Source organism: Tympanuchus pallidicinctus, unplaced genomic scaffold, assembly GCF_026119805.1.
Source record: "Tympanuchus pallidicinctus isolate F22 unplaced genomic scaffold, pur_lepc_1.0 scaffold4, whole genome shotgun sequence".
In the NCBI taxonomy this organism is placed as follows: Eukaryota; Metazoa; Chordata; class Aves; order Galliformes; family Phasianidae; genus Tympanuchus; species Tympanuchus pallidicinctus.
The window spans coordinates 42728625-42752895 of record NW_026294758.1 but is presented as its reverse complement, the minus strand read 5'-3'; the positions used below and the strand labels follow the sequence as shown (position 1 = coordinate 42752895).

The 24271-nt window shown below is 34.7% G+C and overlaps 1 protein-coding gene across 9 annotated transcripts in view; it reads right to left on the bottom strand.

Annotated features, from left to right (window-relative positions):
* The window catches only part of ZDHHC21 (zinc finger DHHC-type palmitoyltransferase 21), a 41570-nt gene that overhangs the window by 9360 nt on the left and 7939 nt on the right, over nucleotides 1-24271 (bottom strand). For 8 of the 9 annotated variants that reach the window (XM_052700812.1, XM_052700808.1, XM_052700805.1 and 5 more), the window contains 4 exons: nucleotides 22449-22547; nucleotides 19906-20017; nucleotides 18171-18309; nucleotides 8751-8867 (listed from right to left, as the gene is read on the bottom strand). In XM_052700812.1, the coding sequence (XP_052556772.1) occupies nucleotides 8751-8867; nucleotides 18171-18309; nucleotides 19906-19982 (333 nt within the window). In that variant the 5' untranslated portion in view covers nucleotides 19983-20017; nucleotides 22449-22547. The remainder of the gene's footprint in view (nucleotides 1-8750; nucleotides 8868-18170; nucleotides 18310-19905; nucleotides 20018-22448; nucleotides 22548-24271) is intronic. The other variant, XM_052700811.1, reaches the window with a different exon arrangement.

The following is a 24271-nucleotide window of genomic DNA, read 5'->3' as shown; positions in this document are numbered from 1 at the left end:
TTTCAAATCCATGGTGTGTTAGGTGCAGGTTCCTGCTTGACCCCCAAACACATGACAAAACATGCACATTATATTTCTTCATACATAGCAATAAAAGAAAAAAATATTAAGGAAAAAATGCTTTGCAAGGCTAGCCACTGGCTGTCCTCACATACAAGTCATTTTAATTGTCTCATGTCTAAATTTGACAACCCGGTATTTGGCCCTGAGAACAGGCATACATTGTTACTATAGTTATTTATTTAAAGCTGTTCCAAGGTACTTCTCTTATTATTTAGAAAAATTACTGAGTTATATCAGGGCTTCTTCCCTGGGCAGTGAAGAGGATATGATTGGTGTGGTATTCTTGCTTCTTTGCAAAATATGAAATATCTTTGACTAAATTTTCGAAGTAATGCATTTCCTTAAAACTAATGAAAATGATGGTTCTCAATAAAAGTATTCTCAATTTACCTAAAAACCTGCCATGATTTAAAACAAACAAGATCGTCTGCCACTTTGGACATTTTATACTTGAATTTATTTTGATACTTTAAATAGCTTATGAGAGAGCTTTTTAAAGGAAATTAAAGTTCTGTTTTAGTGGAAAGTATGTAGACTTCTAGACTGGCAGGATGTATTTCTTTACAAATTAATCTAATTCCTTATCTGTTTGAGAAAAATAAGTTAGAGATTCAATTTAAACAGTTAACAAAATCTCATTCAAAGACCAAGACCAATTAATTCCTGACCAATTAATTTATTGGACTTTATGTAGTCTTCTAATAGGAGATTTATGTATCAGCAGATTAAAGGTGGAGACAGGAAAAGGAGAATGGATAAAAAGAATGGAGTAGATACAGGCTGGCAGGGTTTACGTGAACTTATTTTCCATTATATCTCTGATTTGAAATTATTAATTGGGTTTATACATAAATGCAGTCTGTTTTTTCTCCACAATTCGTATTTCACAGTTTATTATAACCGGGCAAAGTATATGCTCGCCTAGGAATCCTGATTTCCCCTTTAAACCCCAATTTCTTCTGTGCTAAACTTAATTATGAGGATTAATAGTTCTCTGATTACTTTTCTGCCATCCTTAGGGGGAAAAAAAAAAAAAAAAGCTCTTATTATTTCACTAATCAAAACAGTTTAATAGATTATCTGATTAAAGATATGATTATAAATATTTTTAACTATGAGATACTTATTTCTTAAGAAAAAAAGCATTTTAGCACAACTAGAAAACTCGTGCTTGCCATATACTAAACAATAATGAATCAACACTGTAAAATATGGAAAGAATTTACCATCCATTTGATTTTGTTCCTAGAATAAATTCATCTACGTTGCATTATCTTGTATTGTATCTCTGGTAAAGTTTTGTCTGATGCTGATTCTACACAGAATTGTATTTATTTTTCCCCTGTTTTTTTTTTTTTATTGTGTGTATTTCATTTTACATTATGTTATTACATGAAATGATACTTCTAAAGGAATTAAGTGCTTGAAAATATTTCTTTAGGATAAAAACATCAAAAAATTAATTTGTGCAACTTCCACTTATTTCCTTAAAATGAAAGTTGTTTTCTTTTCTTTAGAAAATAAATGAAACCCTGATCAAAATGAACAATGTTCCTCAACACATTCTTACTGTATCAGTCACAGTAAGATGTTCAATTGTTATGGGTTAGTAAGTTTAGGATGTCCATGTTGAGATATATCTGTTCAGCCAGACCACAAAAATACCACTGAAATACATTTGCCACTTGAAGGTAAAAAGGAGAAACAATGCAACAACAAGATACAAATATCAACACTTAAACATGCTTCTAAAGAGACAAATTTATGTGGATAGGCATCATATTGTACACCAGACAGACTGCTGAACACCAGCTGTTAAACTGTTTTCCTTCCCATCCTCCTCAAGGCAAACAAAGGGAAATTTCTCTACCGCATCCACATAGCATTGAGGCTCCAGGATGCTGGTATATCGCGCTGCACCATTCAAACCATCAATTAACAGGAAACCCTGGCAGCATTAATTAAATTAATAAAGTCACTGTCCACTTAGGTTATGATAATACATATGCTCCCTTGCATAAAGAACATGTGGTATCTATTAAACTTATAGAAGTCCATCCATTACATAGTTTTGCCCCAGAAAAACAAGTTACTTACTAAATAATTTTAAAGAAAAGTGCATACCTGCTATACTGACTTAAAATCACAGAAAATCCTATTTGATAGACCGTCACGGAAAAATAAAGAAAATGTATATAAGTTCATAGGGTTTGTTTGAACATATGGAAAAATGAAAACACTAACTGTTTAGAGTTTAAAATAAAAAACAACCAAAGGTAATCCTTTAAAATTAGGGTTCAGATTAGTCTCTGCAAAGGATGCTGTTTAACTGAAACATCTGGTAGTGTTATGTTGAGAGACAGACCTTTTTTAACTTTGGAAATGAGATTAGTAGATCCGTTATTTGTAAGTGTCCGAGTAATTTCTAATTATTTTATCTGGGTCACAGATAATCCGCTTTTACAGGGCTCCCACAATGACATCAGAGGATCACTGCTGAACTGATTATCCTGTTACCTTCCACCATCCATGGGAAGATGGGATTTTCCTTTTGCACAGAGGAAGAGAAAGAGAGAACTGTCTGATTGCTGTAGACAGGTGGCAGCCAACAAAACAAAAAACAGCGCGGATCTTGAGAAGAACCCAAGCCTCACACATGGAAAAGGTACCACATACCTTACAACAGGCCAGAAAATTGAATATATTTAGCACTGTCTGGTGCAATTTAAAAATCTCACTGGATACAAAGCAGAAATGTTTGAAAAGGAGTTGTTTTGCAACACATCAAGATGATCAGATAAATCATTATTTAAATGCCACGCCATAGTATGTATAGTATGGAACTACAGTAATATCTTGTGAATCAAACATAACTGACATGTCAGAATCTTACCATATCAGTCAAAAACCAGTGTTTTTAACTGTTTTATTTCATTTAAATTAAATCTCATAAAATCTGTGTTTTATTTCATTTAACCGTTGAAATTCTGAAAAAATAAAATAAAATAATACTGATTTTTGTAAGCAGAACAAGAACACGATTCTGTGATTCTATGAGCAAAACAGACAAGTGTAAATGCCAGGGTTGGTATTCTACAAACACTCAAGTAACCTGGCAGTTTCACCTTTTTAAAGAAGACTAGATTACAGCTCTTTACCTCTTGTAATCATAAATTTGAAGCAATCTATAGCTGATGAGAAGACTTTTATTTCCTCTTGGTGAATTTATGTCTTTTCATACGAACAAATTTGGCTTATATACACTTTTCAAGGAAAACAAATAGCTGTCGTGTATAAAAAATAACAAAAGAGTGAATTTCTTAAGAAAAAATGTGAAGAAAATGTGTCCTCAAAAAGGAAACAAGCTTCTGGACACTATTTAACTTCTAATCAAATTTTCTTATGTGATATAAGGTTAATTACAGAAAAGAAGAAGGTAAATGGAAATAAAATGAAGTAACATCCGCTCGTCAAGATTTGCTCTTAAGTTCAGTGCAAAATATTCTTCCTAAACAAACACAGCATTTGTCACTGCAGTAAAATGTCATTAACTAGCATAAGCAGTAGTTACGCAAGACAGCATATTTTGGATGTTTTTGTAGAAAACTTTCAATAAACTGTCTCAAGCAAAACATTAATTTATATATAAATACTATTTTTATATTTTAAAACAAACCAACAAATAACAAATATATTAAACATCTCTTTGCCTTGATGAAGTAGTTTGGAAGCACCTGTACTAGAGCTATCTTGTTAACTTGTTCTTCTTGCAGTGATTGAGAAATAATTGCTCACAGGAGAGTCCCAGCTAGAAGCCATCTGAACTAAGTGATACCAGTAATAATTACTTACAGCAGGAGAACAATTTTTTTTTTTTTTAAACTTACTGTACTATTCTAAACTTGCCTTTGCTGCCCAGAAATCTACAAATACTAACTCATCTCCTGTTAAGAAAAACAAAACTTAAATTTGCAGGACAAACAATGACAGGGAATAGAAGACTGAAAAAGCTAGTGTAATGCACAGAAAACAAGCAGGCTGTCAATACTACATGATCTTATTTCTTGGGTGAAACTGATTTCTACCACCTAGCTCTACAGAAGCACAAAAATGGCTAGTAATAAGACTGTTATGCTGAGAATTTAAGAAGAGTATCCCCTGAATTACAATCTGAGTTTTTTTCTTTGTTTCAGAGATTTCTAAATTAGACATAATTTAGTTATTTTTATCTCCAAGTTATGCAAAAAAGGAAAAAGTGCTAAAATTCATGAAGATCCGAAGAGTAAAGGCAAACAGAGCTTTGGGAAAGAACTGCAGGAGAATGACAAGAGCCACGTGCCCTTCCCGCTACAAGAGTGTTACACATATGCTAGTTTCTAGGGAGAAAGCACTAATCTCATATAAAGTGGCCACCTCAGCTGCTCCCCAGTTCATGAGAATAATTCATGTCAAAAGTTCTTCTAAGGACAGTTTTTGCCAACCAGCTGCTCTACTCTCATTGTGGGAAGTCACCTCCCCTGCTCTTTGACTGCCTGAACCTTCAGATGAGATATTAATAGCAGCGTGCTCAAGATATTCCAGCAGTAATATCACAGTATGAAGAGTGGAATACATTCTCAAAAAGATTAATGCATATTGGGTAACTTGGTCTGGTAATCACTTTGCACAAGAGCCACACATACGCAAGTTACAATGGCTTTATTTTTATCAGAGACAAGACTTTATCCAAGCATCTATCACAGAATCACAGAATTGTAGGGGTTGGAAGGGACCTCCAGAGATCATCGAGTCCAACCCCTCTGCCAAAGCAGGTTCCCTACACCAGGTACCCACTGAACACACTTGTTAAAAAAGAACAGAAGATAACACCCCCTTTTTTCTTAGTTCAGGAACTCTTACATAAAGAATCTGCTGTTTTAACCAAGAAGACTTGCACAGTGACATAGATCAGACAACTTCAGAGCAACACTGGAATTTAGCAAGTGTCAGCACACAAGGCAGAATACCACACCTGCATTTCATAATATGTTTTGCTATTTTTAGCTATTTCAAGCATATCTGAGTATCTTGGGTATGCTCTCTCTGTCACAAGTTAGACATTTCTGACTTCAGAAAAAGAAAGCACCAAGGAGAGAAAACGCCAACATTTCTCAAATCATATGGCTTATTGAGCAATAATAGCTCACTTACTTTAAAGAGGAATTCTGCTCAGAAAAGTGACGTATAAAAAGGGAACAACATGCAAATGCATTCCATATATTCAACTTCACTTGTCCTGCTGCTGTAGCAAAAAAAGATAAACTAGCAATTTTACTTCTATAAGCATGAACAATCAGCACAAGCACCAGAGTGCTCTGAACCAGACAGTACCTATCTTGCTTCAGAACTGAGCTACATTCCAATCACTTATATTTGAGCAGTCATCACTGTGGAAACCATCCATGCACACAGAAGCCAGAAGGTGTCATTTCAGGTACTAGCTCTTTACTACTGATGACACTAAAGAAGGAAGAAAACTATGGTTTCACACAGCACGCTGCTTCTGTGAGACTGACAGTAAGCCTTAGGTGCTTCTATTGCTTTTTGTTAGAGACTGGAAATATAAACTATTGGCTTGGTGTCTAAAAAGTTATACAATGCAAGCTCATTTTACGGAGAACCAAAAAGTTTTGCTACACTAAGAGTCAAATTTAGATAAATCTTCATTTTTACCTTTCAAAATCCAATTTTGGCAGAATTTGAAATGCAGGTAAATAACAAAGATAAAGCCCAACAAACTTGAACTTAGCTCATCTAAACAGAGGCTCATGCTCTCTCCCATCCCACTTGGAGATATCTGTGCTGTTTCAGCAAGTGCATGATCTCAAGAATCAGAGCAATTAAAAGTAACTGTGCACACCTATGCATACGTTTCTTTTAAAATAACCTCAAGCCTGCACTACTAGTCTCTAATTGTCTAAACTGTGGTAAATTTTTATCTGTACCTTACAATGAATTCATCATGAATTCATCATTTTAAATATATTTCACTTCAGACAAAGTTTGCTCTATTCATGCTGGAATGCTTGGTGCTGAACTCCAACACGGTAAGCACGTTACTACTATTTCTAAGCGACCGTATTTTATTTTTTTTCTACAGGACATAAATGCATCTACATTGCACTCAGCACTGTGGGTGGACACATCCATTTTCTTTGTTTCCCTATTCAAACCATCACAAGTGCCTTTGGGGAGCCCTGAAACTACTCACCTGTTGCCCTCTCACCTGCCTTTTTCACTGGCTACCCAAAACTTTTGGGAACTGCTTATGGAGAAAGCAAATCCCCACACTACAATACTGTGCAGCTGGATTTTCTGACACAAGTTACAGTCTAAGCACAACCTCAACAACAGATTTGGGGTTTTTTTGTTTGAAATTTGACTAGCAGGACTGAAACACTGAAACGGGTTGAACAGGGAGACTGTGTTGCTTCTGTATTTGGATATATTTGACTGAGGAGATTGAGAATATCACTGAATAAACCTTTCTATGCAGCTGGCCCTGCTGCATAGGGTTTAACCTTCAGAAGATCCTTCTAGCCTACATTCAATGAGTCAATGCAACAGTAGTCACGTGGTGTGAACAGAAATCCCAATTACAGATTTCTACTTCCCAGTAATCCCAGACCTAAAACACTGTGCATAAAAGGCAGGCATAGAAGTTCTACTTCAGGCAGAGTGCAGTAACAGGCCCTACTTCAGACCTGTACCTTCTGCTGTCTGACTCTTAGAGACTGTATATCTATATGTGCAATTCTGTAGTGAGTTTGTTTGTCAAATATGACAAAAGAAATTATCTAGGCATGCTGGAGCTCGACAATCAACAGAAAATGAGGTTGGTCTTGAAAACATTATTTTCAGCTCCTACCTATTTCAGGGCAGTAGCCAGCTCAATAGTTGCAACGGGATGTTCAACACAGTGTGTTACAGAACTGGCACAAAGAATGCAGCTTTTCAGTATTATTTTCTAGGCTGGTGGCAGTCTAACTGCATAAGGGGTCAAACTGGTGAAAGAACATACTAAGAGTTCATGTGCATCACAGGGGCAGTACAGTAGGTATTTTGCTCCAAAATACAAATGTTCCAAGTTTTAGGTATGTCTGACAATTGGTTTCACTCAGTTTTTCTTTCATGTATATTAACAGTATAGGTGGACACTGACAGTGCCAAAATTTAATTTTGCTTCTGGCAGCAACAGGCAGAATTATACTGCCATATACATGTAGGGTTTGTTTTGTTCTCTCCTGCATCATTTCTGGAGTAGTACTGAAAGCATGTTTTTTTGTTTCTTCTCATATAACCATTAAACAGTCTCAAAAGACATGCACAATTCAGCATATGAACATTAAGGCTTCTTGTCTCCCTCCACCAGAGGGAGAGGGAGTAGAATCCAGATGTCTGCACCACTTTAGCTAGATACCTAACAAGGCAAAACTCTAAACTCTAACTCTACACAGACATAAAAGATGTGCGCAGGCATTTAAACAGAGTTGACTTATCAGCCAGACCCTGGAACAGAGAAATCAGGCACACCACAAAGAGGTGCAAAAAGTAAACAGAGCTAGAGTTGAGAGTTCAGAATGCTGGAAGATTGCTAGACGGCATATTGTTTTGCAACAGTCACTGAAGGATCAAAGGCAGTAACTCAGAGAAAGAAAAAGAAAGAAAACACAATGAAAACAATATTATTTTTATCTAAAAGATTTCAAAATTTACGGCATTGTTTCCTTTATTCCACACAAAGGGATTACACATTACAATTAGAAGGTTTTCCATTATGCATCTGGTGGGTTAGCACACAAACCCTGGTAATGCCAGAATTAATTCTCAGGTAGATCTCAATCAGCTGTAGTCACAAAGATGCAGTTATCTTGTACTTCATTATGTCTAAAAAATGTCTGGCAAACCAGATCATAATTCTTTTAGATATGTAGAGGCTTACTCCTGTTCAACACTGGAGTGCTCTATACATTTCTATGTATTCTTAATGCAGTTCTACAGCATTCACTAGCAGTGATTAATTTCTAATGTAAAGAAGGAACTAGTGTTTTTGTCTCACAAACATTTATTAAATTACTAAATTAATTTAAGTGTGAAACATTTCCATGTAGAAGTGGTTTTCTGGGTTACTCTTGTTTCTACATTTAAGTATAGAATTTGAATTTGTACTGTAACAATTAATATAATACATTCTCATTGCACAATTGAGTAACTGAGAAGATATGAAAGCTTGTTTATTAACATACTTAAGAAAAAGTATATGTTCTCAAAACGTATGATTTATCAGCAGGCCTCACTGTCATAAAGACTGAGACCATGGCATATAAAAGTTTAAAATTAAAAACAAATATCAAAATATAGCAAAGTAAGTACTTTGTACGCTTTATCAATCCATAACAATGTAAGGTTTTATTTTATTAACACAAGTCAGGAAATTGCTTTGATAGGTGAATTATCAGACACCAGTTTGACAGAAGGCTTCTTAATATTTCCTTGAAAACAGACTTTTGATAAATCACATAACGAATAAGTGGAAATAGTGAGAGGATTTCTCTATTCTTAAAATACAACATGCTTTTCTGTTTTTATTAATTTTATCAAAAATAAAATGAATACCTATTTTTAAAATTAAGGGATTAGATACTTACAGTGAAAATACCAATTAGCTGAGTGTAAAAGAGTCCACTTATTCCGCCTAATATTATTATACCCATGAAGGCAGATATTCTTAGAAGAGCAAGTTCGTGTCTAAATACAAAAAAGTCCTAGAACAAGACAAAAAGAGACTTTAGAACATAAAAGTTAATTTAAATCTTTGAACTGATTGCACATACTAGATAAGAACCATTCTAGATGATTTACAGCTAGAAGCAAACACCGGATTTTAAGTTATGTGGCAAATCACTGAGTTATTTGTATGTTAAAATTATAGAACAATCATTTATGTACATAAACAGTTTTTTCACTATTCTGCTAAAAATTCAGGTATTTAAATTGAGGGAATATATTAAGCTCAGATGAGTTGTTCCTCATTTTTCTACCTTCATCAGCGTCAGACTGTTATACACGAGCTTTAAAATATAACAAAGCCATTATGTTAAATAGTGTAATGCATAGAACTTAATGTCTCACAGCCACAACAAATTTCATTTTAGCACCATCTCTTTATCATAAAAATAGTAGCATTCCTAGCTTAAAGACAATATCTAAAAAATCAAAGTATCTCAATTTCCTTGGCCTAACTGTAATGCCACCTATTATTCCACATTAACTTATCTTTACTCAGCCCCTAGTGATGGTTTATCACACTGGATATTGGTGCACAAAAAAAGCTGTCTCAGAGCAGAGGATACGAATTTACTGTACCACCTGCTCTAGGAAGTCTGATTTTAGCCAGTAGAAAATATGAAAATCACAAGAGAGTTTTAAAGCTTTTTTTTCAAAGGATAAAGCATCTTATTTTTACCACAAGAAAACAGTTGTACATTGCAGTTACTGTAGATGTACTGCAAGTTCACACCCCATCTTATCCTTTGATAATGAATTAGCACAGCCATTCTCTTAGTTTTAAGTCACGATTATGTTCTCAAGGCTGTCTTTTGAATGTACACATCTGTTCTCCCACTCAGAAAAGCCAGATCACAGCAGGAAACTATTAAAACCTCTCAAGTAAACTATAAATTACAACCAGAACATAAAAGTGAAGTGAATGAAAAAAAAAAAAAAAAAAAAAAAAAGATTCCTACTGCTTTTGAACTTTTATTCTTTACACTCAACCACTAAGAGTCAAGGAAGAAGAACTCAAATTCAGGAACACTGGGGTTTAATTGAGAACACACACACGCGCGCACACAATTTTAAAAGGCATAGGATTTTACCCTTATTTCCACTAAGTTTCAAAATATAAAGCCAGGAAGAAGTTTATAGTGGCTACTAAAGTAAATAATAACTGGAAGAACTAGAAATCACTAACTAAACAGCTAAATCAAAAACCAAAAATCAAAACGCACTCTCTTTTTCTAAACTGGTAAGCCAGCTCTTGTTAAGACTAGCTTTTCTTACAGATATAGGGAACATATTCACTTTCATTCTATTTAACTGTTTTTTATTCAGTCAACCAGTTAATTCAAAATTACACTATCTCAAAATCAGCCATGATAATTTCAGTTTCCCCTTTAACCACCTACACCAACATTTAAAGAAAAACAAGGTAAAACACTAAGATAGTTCTACAAGATATTTAAAATATCTTCATATCTTCATAGATACAGTGTTTTGTTGATCTGAAATGTTTCTATGCATTTATCCTTATCTTAACAGAAAACACTAAGATGTAAAAGAAGACTGCCAGCAGTGAAGTCACATTCTGGGTCTAGCATTACATATTCCCATTAATAAAAGCAGTACAACCTCCCAAGAGTTTGATGGACAAACTCTTCTCTTGAACACAGTCATCAGAAGAAAACAGTAAATACATTTTTAAAATCATCCAATACGAAATAAAATCTTACTGTAAGTAACAAGGAACACAGCTTATGTTTTCCCTTTGAACTCATGATAAGACAAGAAAGTCTCTCTCTCAAGTCAGTATTACCAGGCTTGATATAGTGAAAGAAAATCTAATTCTCTTTTATTGAAGACCAGGAACTCCTTTCTATCTCTCCTTCCTCCCTAAAACATGAAAGTTTCTACAGCAAAAGAAGCTAAAATGCTGAATTACTAATGAGAAGAGGTGACATCTTATGTATTTTTTCCCCAGCCATTGTATGTCCCTAGGGGAATCAAAGTCTCTGATGCAGTGATGAACTAGAAGTCACTACTGAGCTGTCGCCTAGCAATCTGCAGAAACAAGACAGTACTTTTCTGCAGAAACCAAACCATTTGCAGAAATAGAGCTACTTTTGCAATTTTACTGTGATACAGAAACGTGTCATTCCATGAAAGCAAGAAACATTTTGAAAGGAATTCATTTAAATTGCAGCAATGATAACCACAGTATCATAGAATGGCCTGGGTTGAAAAGAACCACAATGATCATGTAGTTTCAACCCCTTGCTATGTGCAGGGTCACCAATCACCAGGCCAGGCTGCCCAGAGCCATATCCAGCCTGGCCTTGAATGTGTCCAGGGATGGGGCATCCACAACCTCCTTGGGCAACCTGTTCCAGTGCTTCACCACCCTCTGTGTGAAACTTCCTCCTAATATCTAACCTAAACCTCCCCTGTGACAGTTTAAGACCATTCCTGCTTGTCCTATCACTATCCACCCTTGTAAACAGCTGTCCCCCCTACTGTTTATAAGCTCCCTTCAAGTACTGGAAGAACACAATGAGGTCTCCCTGGAGCCTTCTTTTCTGCAAGCAAAATAAGCCCAGTTCCCTCAGCCTTTCTTCGTAGGAGAGGTGCTCCAACCCTCTGATCATCTTAGTGACCCTCCTCTGCACCCGCTCCAAGAGCTCCATGTCTTTCCTTTATAATAATTATACATTTAGGATGTTGTTGCGTTATATATGAGTTCATCTCAATCTATTTTTATTACTCTTTCTCAGGACTGAAAAAAAAAAAAAAAAAATTCCTTGTAAGAAAACCACAGAAAGGTACCATAAACCAGCCCTGAGACTAGACAATAAGTAACTGATCCCTCTTCAAATGTCCTCTTGTTCAAACATAATTTAGGGACTCACTCATCTCAATGTACTAACCATACTAACATAGCTTGCCTCTGTCTCCAAAATCACACAAACTGCATTCAGAGCAAGAACTACACAAACATACGTAAACTAATCATCAATATACAAACTTTCTCTCTTAGCAGTAGAATTTTGTCTCATAGCAGCTTTTTTCCACATGTGGCCCGGCTGACATCAGTGGTCTTACCACAGACGTAATATACACTGATTTAACAATAAAAGCAGCACTTTAGGTAGCCAGCCCCCTTCTCTTTTTTTGGTTAACATCACAGTCTGACTGTTCTGGCTAATTATCAGTACAAATGGCTTGTTGCCACACTTTTCCTTCCTATGTAGCTCAGATATGCTGTGTCCCTTTCACGCTTCCCCAACATATTTTTTTTGCCTGTTAAATGAGGCTTATAAGCTGCCATTAGCCACTACTTCTACCTGTACCTTCTGGTACAAACCAGAAAGACTGGGGATTACTTGCAAAAAGACATGGATAGAAACGTGTGGAACAGAAATTTGGCACAGAATAAGAAAGTGAGGGCTGTATTGCAAGCTATAACACCTTTATCTCAAAAAGTAATACCAACACTTTCCACAGAAAGCAAATCTCCATGACACAGAGTCACACAAGACTTTCTCTTGTCTCTACCCTATGGCAGAGCATACACCATGTCTTCATTTCTAAGCATCAGCTGTCATGGATGATCCCTGTAACGCATACTAATGTTGACCACTAAGACTGTTACAAGTTCATCCTTACATATAAGAAAAAGGTCAAAACTGATGAGTACAGCCCAAGGTCATTATAAATGATACGACCATTATTGCTATTATTCCCCAGGGTTTACTATTTTAAGAACAGCACACTTAGTACAGAGGACACAGCTCCCAGCAGAAGTAATCCAGGACTACAGTATCTTTTCCAGATCAGACAAAGTAAAAACAACCATCAACCCTCATAAATTTGCGTTTAAGAAGTAATACTCACTCAATTCTGCTTCTTTACAAAAACATGCTACATAGTATATTAATTGCTAACAAAATACAGTAACATTCCATGTTTCTCCTAGGAAAGGAACACAGAATAAGCTCCATGCACCATAATCTGCGTATTTACTCTCAGTTTCAAATGTCTGGCATTTTTGTCTCAGTCTGGTGATAAAGTCAGTCTATCAATCTACATATCACAAAAACAGTGCAGAATACAGAAGAAAGCCAGGCTGCTACGTTAGGGGAAAAAAAAAAAAAAAAAAAAAAAGCAGAAAAAAGCAGAAAAGAACTCACAGAATACAGGTTTTGGAGGAGAGGAAATTCACTCACACAAAAAATAAACTAAAATGCAAAAAGAACTCCAACTATAAAATTAATTGTCTACACAGAGCTCAATCCAGTGATAATTCTGAAATTACTTTAGACGTAGAAAAGAGTTTAAAAGGGAAAACAACCTTAGCATAAAAATAACATTACCAACAGATCAAGTTTTTAAAAAGTGTTATCCTCTCAGTCTTTTTTTTTTTCCTCAATGCAGACAATGTATTTATTTTTTTAATTTTATTAAGAATTCATATACTGTCCCTGTAACTATACAGGAGGCTATGCTGTTTTTTGTTTTGCTTTTGCAGAGAACCAAGGAGGCTAATTTGTTTTTAACACATAAAAACACCTCATACGTCCTGTAGGTCATTTCATAACCCCAAGGAAAAATGTCTCCTTTAGTGTCTCAAGACTAAAGAATAGAATGATTCCTATTTCTAGATTTCATTTAATATCAATGCATAAATACTATTCAAATAATTTTTTCTATAAATAATATTCTCACAAGTTTCAACAAATGTTTCCTAACATCTTTCATTAATCTTATTTCACAATCTGCAACACTGAATACAATCTAAGGAATAGAGATTCCCCAACCTTCAGAATTTTAATGAAGACACAACTCTTTAGACTGAGCTTCCAAAAATCAAATATTTTTGATCATCAAAGCCAAAGAACTCATAAGCAGTCTTATTTGGACCACAGTGTTTTCTGCTAGGATCCTCCACAGACGTTTTAATTATTTCCTTTGTTTCTAGTAGTAATTGCACTCCTCCTGCTGGACAAATAGAAGCAATAACCACAAGCTATCCTTCTGACAGTAGACCAATTACAAGATCCAAGAATACTATGTAAAACCTGAAGATAAACCATTTTCTTTCTGTTGAAACAGCTTCCTCTATTAGCTTTAAAGCTATCACCTTTACCTTACTTTTTTTTTTTTTTTTTTTTAATTTAAAATGTCCACGTTTCTCTTTGCCTTTGAAGTTCAAAATGCATTATTTTCACCTGGGAATAAATGCCAGCAAGCAAAAACACTGATAATATTTTACTCATGAATTAATCAGTACTATGATAAAATGATTATACCACAAATTATTAAAAGTGGTTTTAATTCCACAGCATCTGTATTTTGTTCTATTTAATATTTAAAAAATAAAAATTAAGAGAGAGGAAGGCACACAGCCAAAAAAAAAATCACAAGTGTTTTTAATGAGCAGGAAGGCTAATTCCAGATGGCTGTGTAGAAAAAAATACCCAGGTTTTTGAATCGGTGCTAAACACTAGCCCGTCAGCTTAGAAAAATGCAAGCTCTCAGACAAAGCCAAAATTTCTACAACAAACAGTATTTCCACGAAAGGTGGAATATACTGCAGTCTCTAAAACACTGTAGTACTTCAAGCTTAATTAATATCTGAAAACTGAAAGAACTTTGCAAGACAAATGACTAAAAGCCTACTTAGAACCAAATTTTCACACTGTTCATCTGATATAAAAAAAAACCACAATTTGGACAAACAATTCTGTCGCTTAAAATTTTATGACAAAACAATCTTAGCTGCACTTGGAATAATGAGTCCAGTGGGGCTCTGGTGTCATATTCCAGGCAGAAATACTGACTAGACTCCCCAGCAAATTATTCTTCGTTTTCTGAATTTTAGGGTGTGCCCCAGGTTCTCCATGTAAAAAACTAAGAAAGCTGATTAATATTAAGAGTAATATCAGTCTTAAAAAAGATCTGAAAAGATCAGACCTGCTTTGTCTACCTAATTTTTCTACTACATTTGTATGTGATACACAGTAACACAGATCCCATTTTTCAAAAGCAAGAGCGTCATATGAGGTGTCCATACATGCATGAGCCAAAAACAACACAACTGAAACAAAACAAACCCACTGTGGTGTGGGTTTTTTGCCCCATGACTCTAAGTCTAGGCAGTCAATAACACAGGAACCAGATTCATTATTTAGGTTACTATATACTATGTAATATATAGATATACAGTATATAATATATTAAAACTATATTTGTCTCTAAAAGATATGAAATCTGCCCAATTTTAAGAACAAACTTCAACATGCATTCATTTCTAAAACCATTTACTATTATTAGCATGCACAGGCTGTAAATGGACTGAAGCAAATATGATCTTCTGTTTCCTCTCTTGCATACACCGCCTCCAAGTAAGGAATTTGGTTCCCTTCCAAACTACTTTTAAAAAATAATGCTGACAGAATTTGGGCTCATGATGTAAAGACAGTGAAATTGCTTAAAAGTTATAACATTCAGGATACTCTCCCAATAAAAAGGGAATTTTTTTTACTATTAGAGAAGTACTGCATATGCCATACAAAGAAAAAAAAACAGTCTTTACAGTAACACTGCAATGCCCATTCCAGTATTCACATCTAAGTCATTACAAGCTGTCTACACTTGGAACCAGAAAATTCTGTGCATGGGAAGACAAGAGGCAGTTTATGATTCATCTTGTCCTGAGATGTGATAAGTTAGCTTATTTTACTAAATACAAAGCTTACAAAGCTACTGAAACTAAAAGCAAAGGCATTTACATTTGATCACCTCTCAAAAATATTAAGATTCCAAAATCTGAAAATACAACACATCTACCTAGAATTTTACACAGATGACAGACTTCTTATCACTAATAAAGGAACACTGGAATTTTGCATCCTTATTATCTTAACTGTAGCTAAAAAAAAATTGAAATGGCTCCTTCAAATCACGCAATGCTTTTATAGCAAGGTGAACATAAAAAGCCCATTAACAGACAACAGACTGGAAAGAACGAGAAAAATGTGAGCATTCTTTGATTTAATACAGACAAGCATACTGGTTTGGGGTACGGCAGGCTGTTTTCTTCATTGCTGCTCATACAGTGCAGTTTTGAATCTGCAGCCAAAACAGTACTGATAACACTGATATTTTCTATCTGTTGCTGAGCAGTGCTTACAGAGTCAAGGCCTTTTGCATTCTTCATGATGCCCATTCCAGCAGTTGGTGTAGGAGTTTATGAAAAGATGGTATAGGACACAGCCAGGACAGCTGACCTCAACTGATCAAAGGGGTATCATGTACCATGTGACATGATGCTCACTAGTTAAAGCTAGAGGAAACAAGAAAGAGGGAGGGATATTTGGAGTGATGGTGTTTGTCTTCCAAAGTGACCTCAGCAATTGTTGGAGCCTTGCTTTCCTGGAAATGGCTAAATATCTGTCTGAACATCTATTTGTCAATGGGATGAAAGAATTCTTGTGCTTTGCTTGCACAGACAACTTTTGCTTTGCCTATTAAACAGTCTTTCAGTCAGTGAGTTTTCACACTCTTACCCTTAGAGTTCTCTTCTCTAGGTCACTGGGACTAAGTGAGCAAGCTGCTGTGAAGGCTTAGCTGCTACCCTTAACTATATAAAAATCCTCTAGACATTACTCTGTAGTCTGCCTCAGATGGAAGGGTACTGTCTATGTAAAGATGATCCATGCAGCCAGCAAATTCTGATTCCCATGTTACTAGAGACCTCTGACTCATTTAAAAGGAAATAATCATGTAGATTAAAAAAATAAAATAGGAAATATCTTGCAAATGAAAATGATCTCTTTTTAGTGAGGTACAAAAATCCTCAATTCTGGTAAATTCGATATAATATGAAGCTGGTATCTATGAACTTCACATTAACATTTCTATGAATTCTGGATGATCCAAAAAATGCATTCTTATTACACCTTTTATCTCTCCTTTGACACATCATGTTCATGTATGCTTTTCTGGGAGCATTGCAGAACGACATGAGAGTAAAGAAGGATCTCAGGAGGTGATGCCCCATCATTCCCTTCCAGAAACAGTATTTTTCAGAAAGCTTAGCACTCTTATTTTACATCATTGAGGATACAAAATAAGGTAAGAAACTTAAGATGTTCAACAAAACAGAAAATGAGACCTGCCTTACTCACATTGTAGAGCTAGCCTACAGCACTTTTCAAAAATAAATGTAATATTTATTACCAGCAGAGAGAGCAACGGGGTGTCACATCAACACTGAATAAAAAAAAATCTACAGCACTTACAAGAAAACCTCAATAAAATTTAATGTGCACTACAAATTTCTGGAATGGTTACTGTATCTTTGTATGTACCTTCTTTTCTAGGTTTTTCTATTTTGTCAGCTTGTGCTTGCATATTTTAGGACAAAAATAAAGCTTATTTCACATTTTAGGGAGAGGTTTTTATGAATTTTTATGAGGAAGCTCTCATAACTTTTTCTTTTTTTTTTTTTCCCTCAAAGTAAGGAGTATCAGCTTTGCTATTCTAACACTTACAAGCATTCTGCAAATTTCAGGCCAACCTCTTGAATATTCTGAATGCTACAGGTAGTAAACAAATAAGCACTAGATACAAGCACTTAACAACTTCAGTTCCATAACTGTAGAACATCTTTTCACTCTATTTCAATGTATAATTTAATTTCCTGTGTGTGTGTCCAAAGGCATTCTGCTGAAGACAAGACTTTGAAATATAATAATAGCACACCATCCATGTAAAACAAATCAAATTTAGTTTTCCTTTAGCCCACATGATGTTTTCCAAGCAGGACAAAATACTGCTTCCAAACCAATGTGTGCTTTTAACCTTTCAGAATGATCATACATTCTCAATCTTCTAGCAGTATCACAATTTTCCAGTATGTACTTTGTACAGAAAAAAACCATTCTGATTTACTTTAGAGAAAGTAAAAAAAAAAAAAAAAAAAAAAAAGGAAAATATCAGAAGTAGCTACATTGCTTTATACAAGAATTGAGTAATCACTTCTAAAGGAATCTAGCTGTTTTGTCTCCTTTTCCAGATTTCTAAGAAAACTGACGTTAGGTTTTTAACACTTCAAAATCATGAACTGTTTTAGCATATATTGTTACTTCCATAATGAATTTGCTTACTTCACAATATACATGTGCACGTACTTTTTTCACTCTTAATAAGAGAACCAAAAGGAATGTCTAGTAATCAAAATATTACAATACTAGCCATTAATTCAGCCTGGGGAGAAAAGAAATTCTTACCCAGTTATCTTTTTTCAGAGGCAAAAAGTAGTAGTAATGGCAGAAATCAAGTAGCAGCGTATAGGAACTAAGAATTTGAGTGTAGAAACACAGCTGTAAAAACAGCCAATGATTGTCTTCACCAACACAATTATTAATCCTGCAGAGAAACAAAGTATACACAGATTGAAATATAAAGGCTTGTCAACATTATTTATGAATTAGTCAGGCTACAGAACTACCAATTATGCTTAAGAAAAGTTAAGATTATTTATGGTCAAACGTAAGGACTACACACGATAACTCCATCCTTAATCAAAGCAATCGCCTCCATGTTAGAGATGGCAGTTACTGTAAAGAGGCTACTTGGTTGCTTAAAATCTAAGCTGCCTTACTGAAATTACTGCTTAGATTACAAAACTCACTTCCCTTCATCTTCAAACAGCAATGATACACTCACATTTTCAAGAAATACTCAGGTAACAAGATAAAAATATCTGCAAAACTTCACTTTAGTATGTGTTCTCCACTAATAACATTCCACCAGTAGTGAGTGATGTAGTCCAAAAGCTAGAAACGCAATTAAAAATTTGTATTAAATCTGAACACAGGGTGACAAATAAACATGACTAAGAAAAAAATGTAAGACACAGGAGAAGAAAAACAGTTATCCCCATTCAGAAAGTCCTTCTGCAGTTCTTCTGATGTAAAGGAGCAAAAGAATCTCAAGGACTCTAGAAATGTTAACTCAGAGATCCAAACCTTTGAAATCTAGGTCTAGTTTGCTTCATTTCCTTTACAGAAGTTATTATATTGATGCATAAAATTTGGTTAGGGTTAAATTATAACTTCATACAAGCACAGTAGCTCCAGCACAAGCACTGGCACAGACAACAGCACAACACTAAGACATGATGTCAAACACATTACACTGGCACTATTGTCTGAGTTGCAAACAGATGAAAGGCTAGTTTGAAAAAGGCTACATCAATACAGAATGATCCTGACCTCTATTCTATCTTTTTCATTTTGTCTGTTTCTTTGATGGAAATTATGCCACAGAACAACTGATGGCAAAACTTACTTTCATTTTAAGCAACAATCAGGCTGACTTACTTTAAACAAAGAATCTTAGCCAGACTGACCATGAGTAATCAAGAATAATGAAAGAAGCAATTTCACAAAAAAATAAGAGAGACCATGACAAATGGGATTTGCTATATGGCAGTAAAGTTTTCTAACCAGCACAGACATTAGGTGAACTAAAAATAAAAAACTGTATAAAAACCATGAAATATTTTCAGTATTACAAAAAACATTCATTTTTGTATTGAAATTGTAATTTTTATTTCCATCCAAGAAATATTAAACTTAATTTCTTACAAAAAAAATATTTTCCCAGCACAAGAAACTAAACTGCAACAAATAAACATGCAACATATGATTACACTGCCATCAGTGTAACTAAAGGAGTAAAACTTGCAACTTTTAAAATAAAATACACAAACTTTAGAAAATTGTATGATATATAACAATTTGTCAATGATTAAATGTTACATTGCAACAGTAATTTTTCTTAGTTTTACTTGTACACAAAAAAGAAACCCTAAGCTCTTCTTACGGTGAACTAAAGCGCCTGAATGATTCAGCATTACTGGGAAAGAAAGGGCACAAATACACAATAATCTAACCACGAATTTTGAAAAAGACAAACTATAACAGTACAAGATCATTAGAATAAATGCCCTGGTCTTACCATGGACAGTGGTGATCCATCCTCCTCACGCAATGTCCACAACGACTACAATGGTGTGAACGCTTTGGTCTCATCATATTGCATTTGTTACATAATTCCCAAAATTCTCTTTCTAGGGGAAATTGTAAAGACAGCCTTAGAAAGATTTGAACTCAGTACAGCACACTCATAATAAACACATATCCTAGTGACATGAGGAGAAAAAACAAATTTACTATGAGATGAGTACAATAAGCAGCTTTTTAAACAGAACCATCATGCACTCTCTCTGCCATTCCAAAACCTTGAGGACTCATACTGTTCAAATACAGCCAACTAAAATAAAACACACTATAAACACTTCTGAAGCATCTTCCATCTCAAAGTATGCTAAGAGATGAAGAGATGAATCTCAAGATGAAACGCTGAAACAAACATAAGATAGGCTTTTATTTAAGAATACACACTAGTATTCTATGCCCCACATGAGATGCATTAAACTGATCTCCAGAAATACCAACCAGCTGAAATTGATAGGAGCAACTATTGGTCAGCTTACCTATTATTTTCCCAAATCCTGTCACTGAAATCAGAGGAAGCCTTTGAAAATATGAAATTTAATGGTGCACTCAGAAAGTTCATCTACACCTGGGAAACAAATGGCACTAACACTGTAATAATTCAATCCAAAAAAAATACTATATTTTCTGTCTTTAAAGGCAGTGGCTGCGAGATTAAGAATCTTAAATATTTTAAACAGTAATTTTTTGATGCACATAAGTTTCTTAAATCCCAGGGAAAGAAAATAAGTTTTTACAGATCATTCAGAAATTTAGCACGATAAAACATTCTCACTACATAAAGAAAATAAAGATGAATTTAGCACTTTTTAAGCCACCTGCTGGCAGCCCTTATCTTGTCTTTCTTGCTGACAAATAACATTTAGACATCAGAAGTAGCGAAGCACAATATCTAAGATCATTAAACTAGTAATAATACCATATGGAAACTGTTTTACAATCTGTTCCCATAAATCCAGTGTCACAAAGGTGTCACACCCCAATAAAGTAGCAAATAGCACAGTTCAACTACATTTTCGAATATAATTTATACCATTCAAAATATATCTTCCCATCAAACCACAGAATATCAGGAACCTAATTATTACTTTAGAAAGACCAAAAACTAGATTCACGTTAAATATGATTTGATGCACCTCAAATCATAATATCATTACTGCAATCAAGCCTAAGCGTTCCATCTTCAGAAACATCTACAGAGTTTCATTTCTATGTGATATGAATGCAGCATGAAGATAAAAGGTTGGAGATGTACACAAACATACACCCTAAAGGAGAAAGAAATGCTTGTGCATAAAGTAGTTGCTCCTGCTGGTACTGGTATTTCACTGGAAAAAGAAGAAATACACTGAATCACAAATGTAAATGTCTGTAGCTGTACTAAATGTCTTCCTTCTCTCAGACTGCAGATTCTATGTTGTTTTACCTGTAGAAAAAGTCTGACTGAAGAATGACATCTCTGCAACCTTTCCTTTTACTGACTCAGATGCTTAGATAATGGGAAAAGAAGTAATACCAGTAAGAGAGGTTCCACAATCAGTATGCCACACCTGAATCCCAAGCATATTCTTTGCTATTATCTCCTACATAGTTTTTGTGCAGACATCAGTCCTGACGATAACAGATTCTCACTACCATCAGGAAGGGAATGCAAAGTCACAAGATGAGACTGAAGTTTTCACTTCTCACTGGATTTGTTATGCTTTCTATATTGAAAAAGTATCTTCCTTTTATGCAGCAAAACTCATGCTTAAATACTCCATTATCAACTGCTACGTAAAAGCTTTATGGACTAGACAAGCACCTTAAAAGCATCAAATGGGTCATTAAAATATTGTCTTTCTCCCTGGAGAATTATTAAGGTTTCAAATACCCTCCAATTTCTAGTACATCAGATACCATTTAGCAATTGTGGAATAAATTCACAAGTACAGAGGGAATTCTCAAATGTTAAGTTGCTACTCTACTGTAATGCAATGTAACCCATCTGTTTATTTGGTTAACAGTCCATACAAACAGAATTTATTGCAATAAAATGTACAGAAAAAAAAAACCAGGTATAATCCCATGCAACAACAGCTTCTACCATTAGTTTCAGTATCTTATAAATTTATCTAGAAAGAAAAGCAGTAGAGTTAAAATGACTATGCATCTCTAAAAAACTGTTATTATCATTTGAAACGCATGCAATGTATTTAAAAGCACAGAATGCAAAATTCTGGCCACCAAAAAATGCCCTAGCATAAGTTCCTGCATGATCATACTTCTGATAGAATGTGGATGTTTAAAAAAAAGAAGCTTGAAGTCTACACTAAGTACAAGAAATTCAAATGCCAGAAATAGTGAGTTATAAAGCTTTTCATTTCAGTAACAATATATACTTCAGCAGTGGTTTCAATTAAATTAAACAGTATGTTATCTCCCGACTATTCTGATGACACTGAAATAATTTTTGTTCAGATAAACAGAAACAGCTTAACGTACCTGTAATTGGAATCTTTGGGTTTTCAGGTAGCCTTCCTGGATCAGCAACTGAGGCTCTTACTAAAGAAGCTATACAAAACAATGAGCAGAGGTAATAACCTGAAAAAATAAGCATTTGTTATTCTTTTTCAGGTAAAAAGCAGGAAAAAGAACACATATTTGAAGTAAATGAAAGTGTGATATTAAAATTTCAAAAGGATATGTAAATGAAATTTAAAATATAAGCTTTTTTACATTATAGCGAACAAAATTTTACATATTTAACAAACCACTGTACTTATTAGGTATAAAAATTCAACGTACACTATACAAGAAAATATTAAAACAATACTAACCACATAATACTATAAAACTCCAATGGTGTAAAAAAACTGCAGACAGACTATGACGATTTTTTAGTTATATAAAGCAAAACTAATTGATTTTCCAAGATCTAGTAAGCAAAGCCATGGTCCTAATTTAACAAATAGGAGTAACTTCTTCAGTTTTTAGATGAAATTAAAGAAAAAAAAAAATCACAAGACTCTGTATTGGTATCCACAAGTTTCATCAAATTACACATCTATTCAATGAGTCCCTGTCACAGGGGCTTACAAAGTTACAAGGTCTATAATAATAGGGACAGCTGTAAATCCTCAAATGTTTCAGAAAACACCAGCATAACTTTACAGACCCATCAAGTTCATTAATTTGCTATGTGCTATTCATGGATGTTTCAAATCACCCTATTTTGAAACCCCAAAGAAAATTATACTCTACTCGAGAAATACTTGACCTGTGGGTTGTATAAACACAAGAATTGTCATACTGCACCATCTGCAAAAAAGTCCAGGTAGACCTCTATTTGACATATCACTGGCTAATCACAGGTACCCAGGAAAAGAAATTAAGGAGCTGGCAAGTAAAAACTGATCCTTTGCTTTGCTTCCCAGCTATTAGGAAACAGCACATTTCTCTAGCTTCCTTCATAAATCCCAACAGTCTTGCCAGAATGATGGTGGATGTATCCTCTAATCTATCTTCCACAAATGCTGGATGTATAAACATAGTAAGACTTGTGAACAAAAAGTTTTATGTCAAGCACTGATGTTAGAAGCAGTAAGCAGCTGTATGCCCCTGCAAGGAGCCACATCCTGGCAAAGATTCAAAGCCTCACTGAATTTTTCCAAACTCAATTCCTGCATTTTGATGGCAGGAAGTACTAAACGACGAATTAAAATAAAAACACACCACAGCATGCAGTACCATTATCTCTCACATTAAAGAATACAAATTTAGAATACAAAAGAATACAGTTGCATACAAATTTTAGATTTATTAATTCAAAATAATTCCAAACTTCCATGTTGTTTTTGAATCTACCAAAATACTGTTCTACAAATCTTTCTTTCACAGGACCATTGCAAAAAAACGAAGGCATTCCCAAAGAAAATTAAAATTCTGAGTTATATACATGACATTTTTAAGCTTACTTTAACATTCTTCCACCCAGCAAAATAAAGCATCCCCATCTCAGAAACATTATATGGAAAGCAATGACAAAGCTAAAGCCTCTAGGACATTTACCATGACAGAACTGTTTACGCCAAAAAGAAAGATAAAAACAGATCACCATCTAAAAAGATCTGACTGCTACTCAAACTACAGCATCTTCATGTTTAAGAAGCTATATGTTAGTTACACTAGAGGGGCAACCCAGCATTTGAAACAGCATTTTCTCAGTTTTGGTCTATAGCAGTAAACAGCCTACTATTCTGAAGTGACAACTGCTTTACACTATAGCAAAAATGTACACGATCCAGTACTAAATTAGAAATTACTCT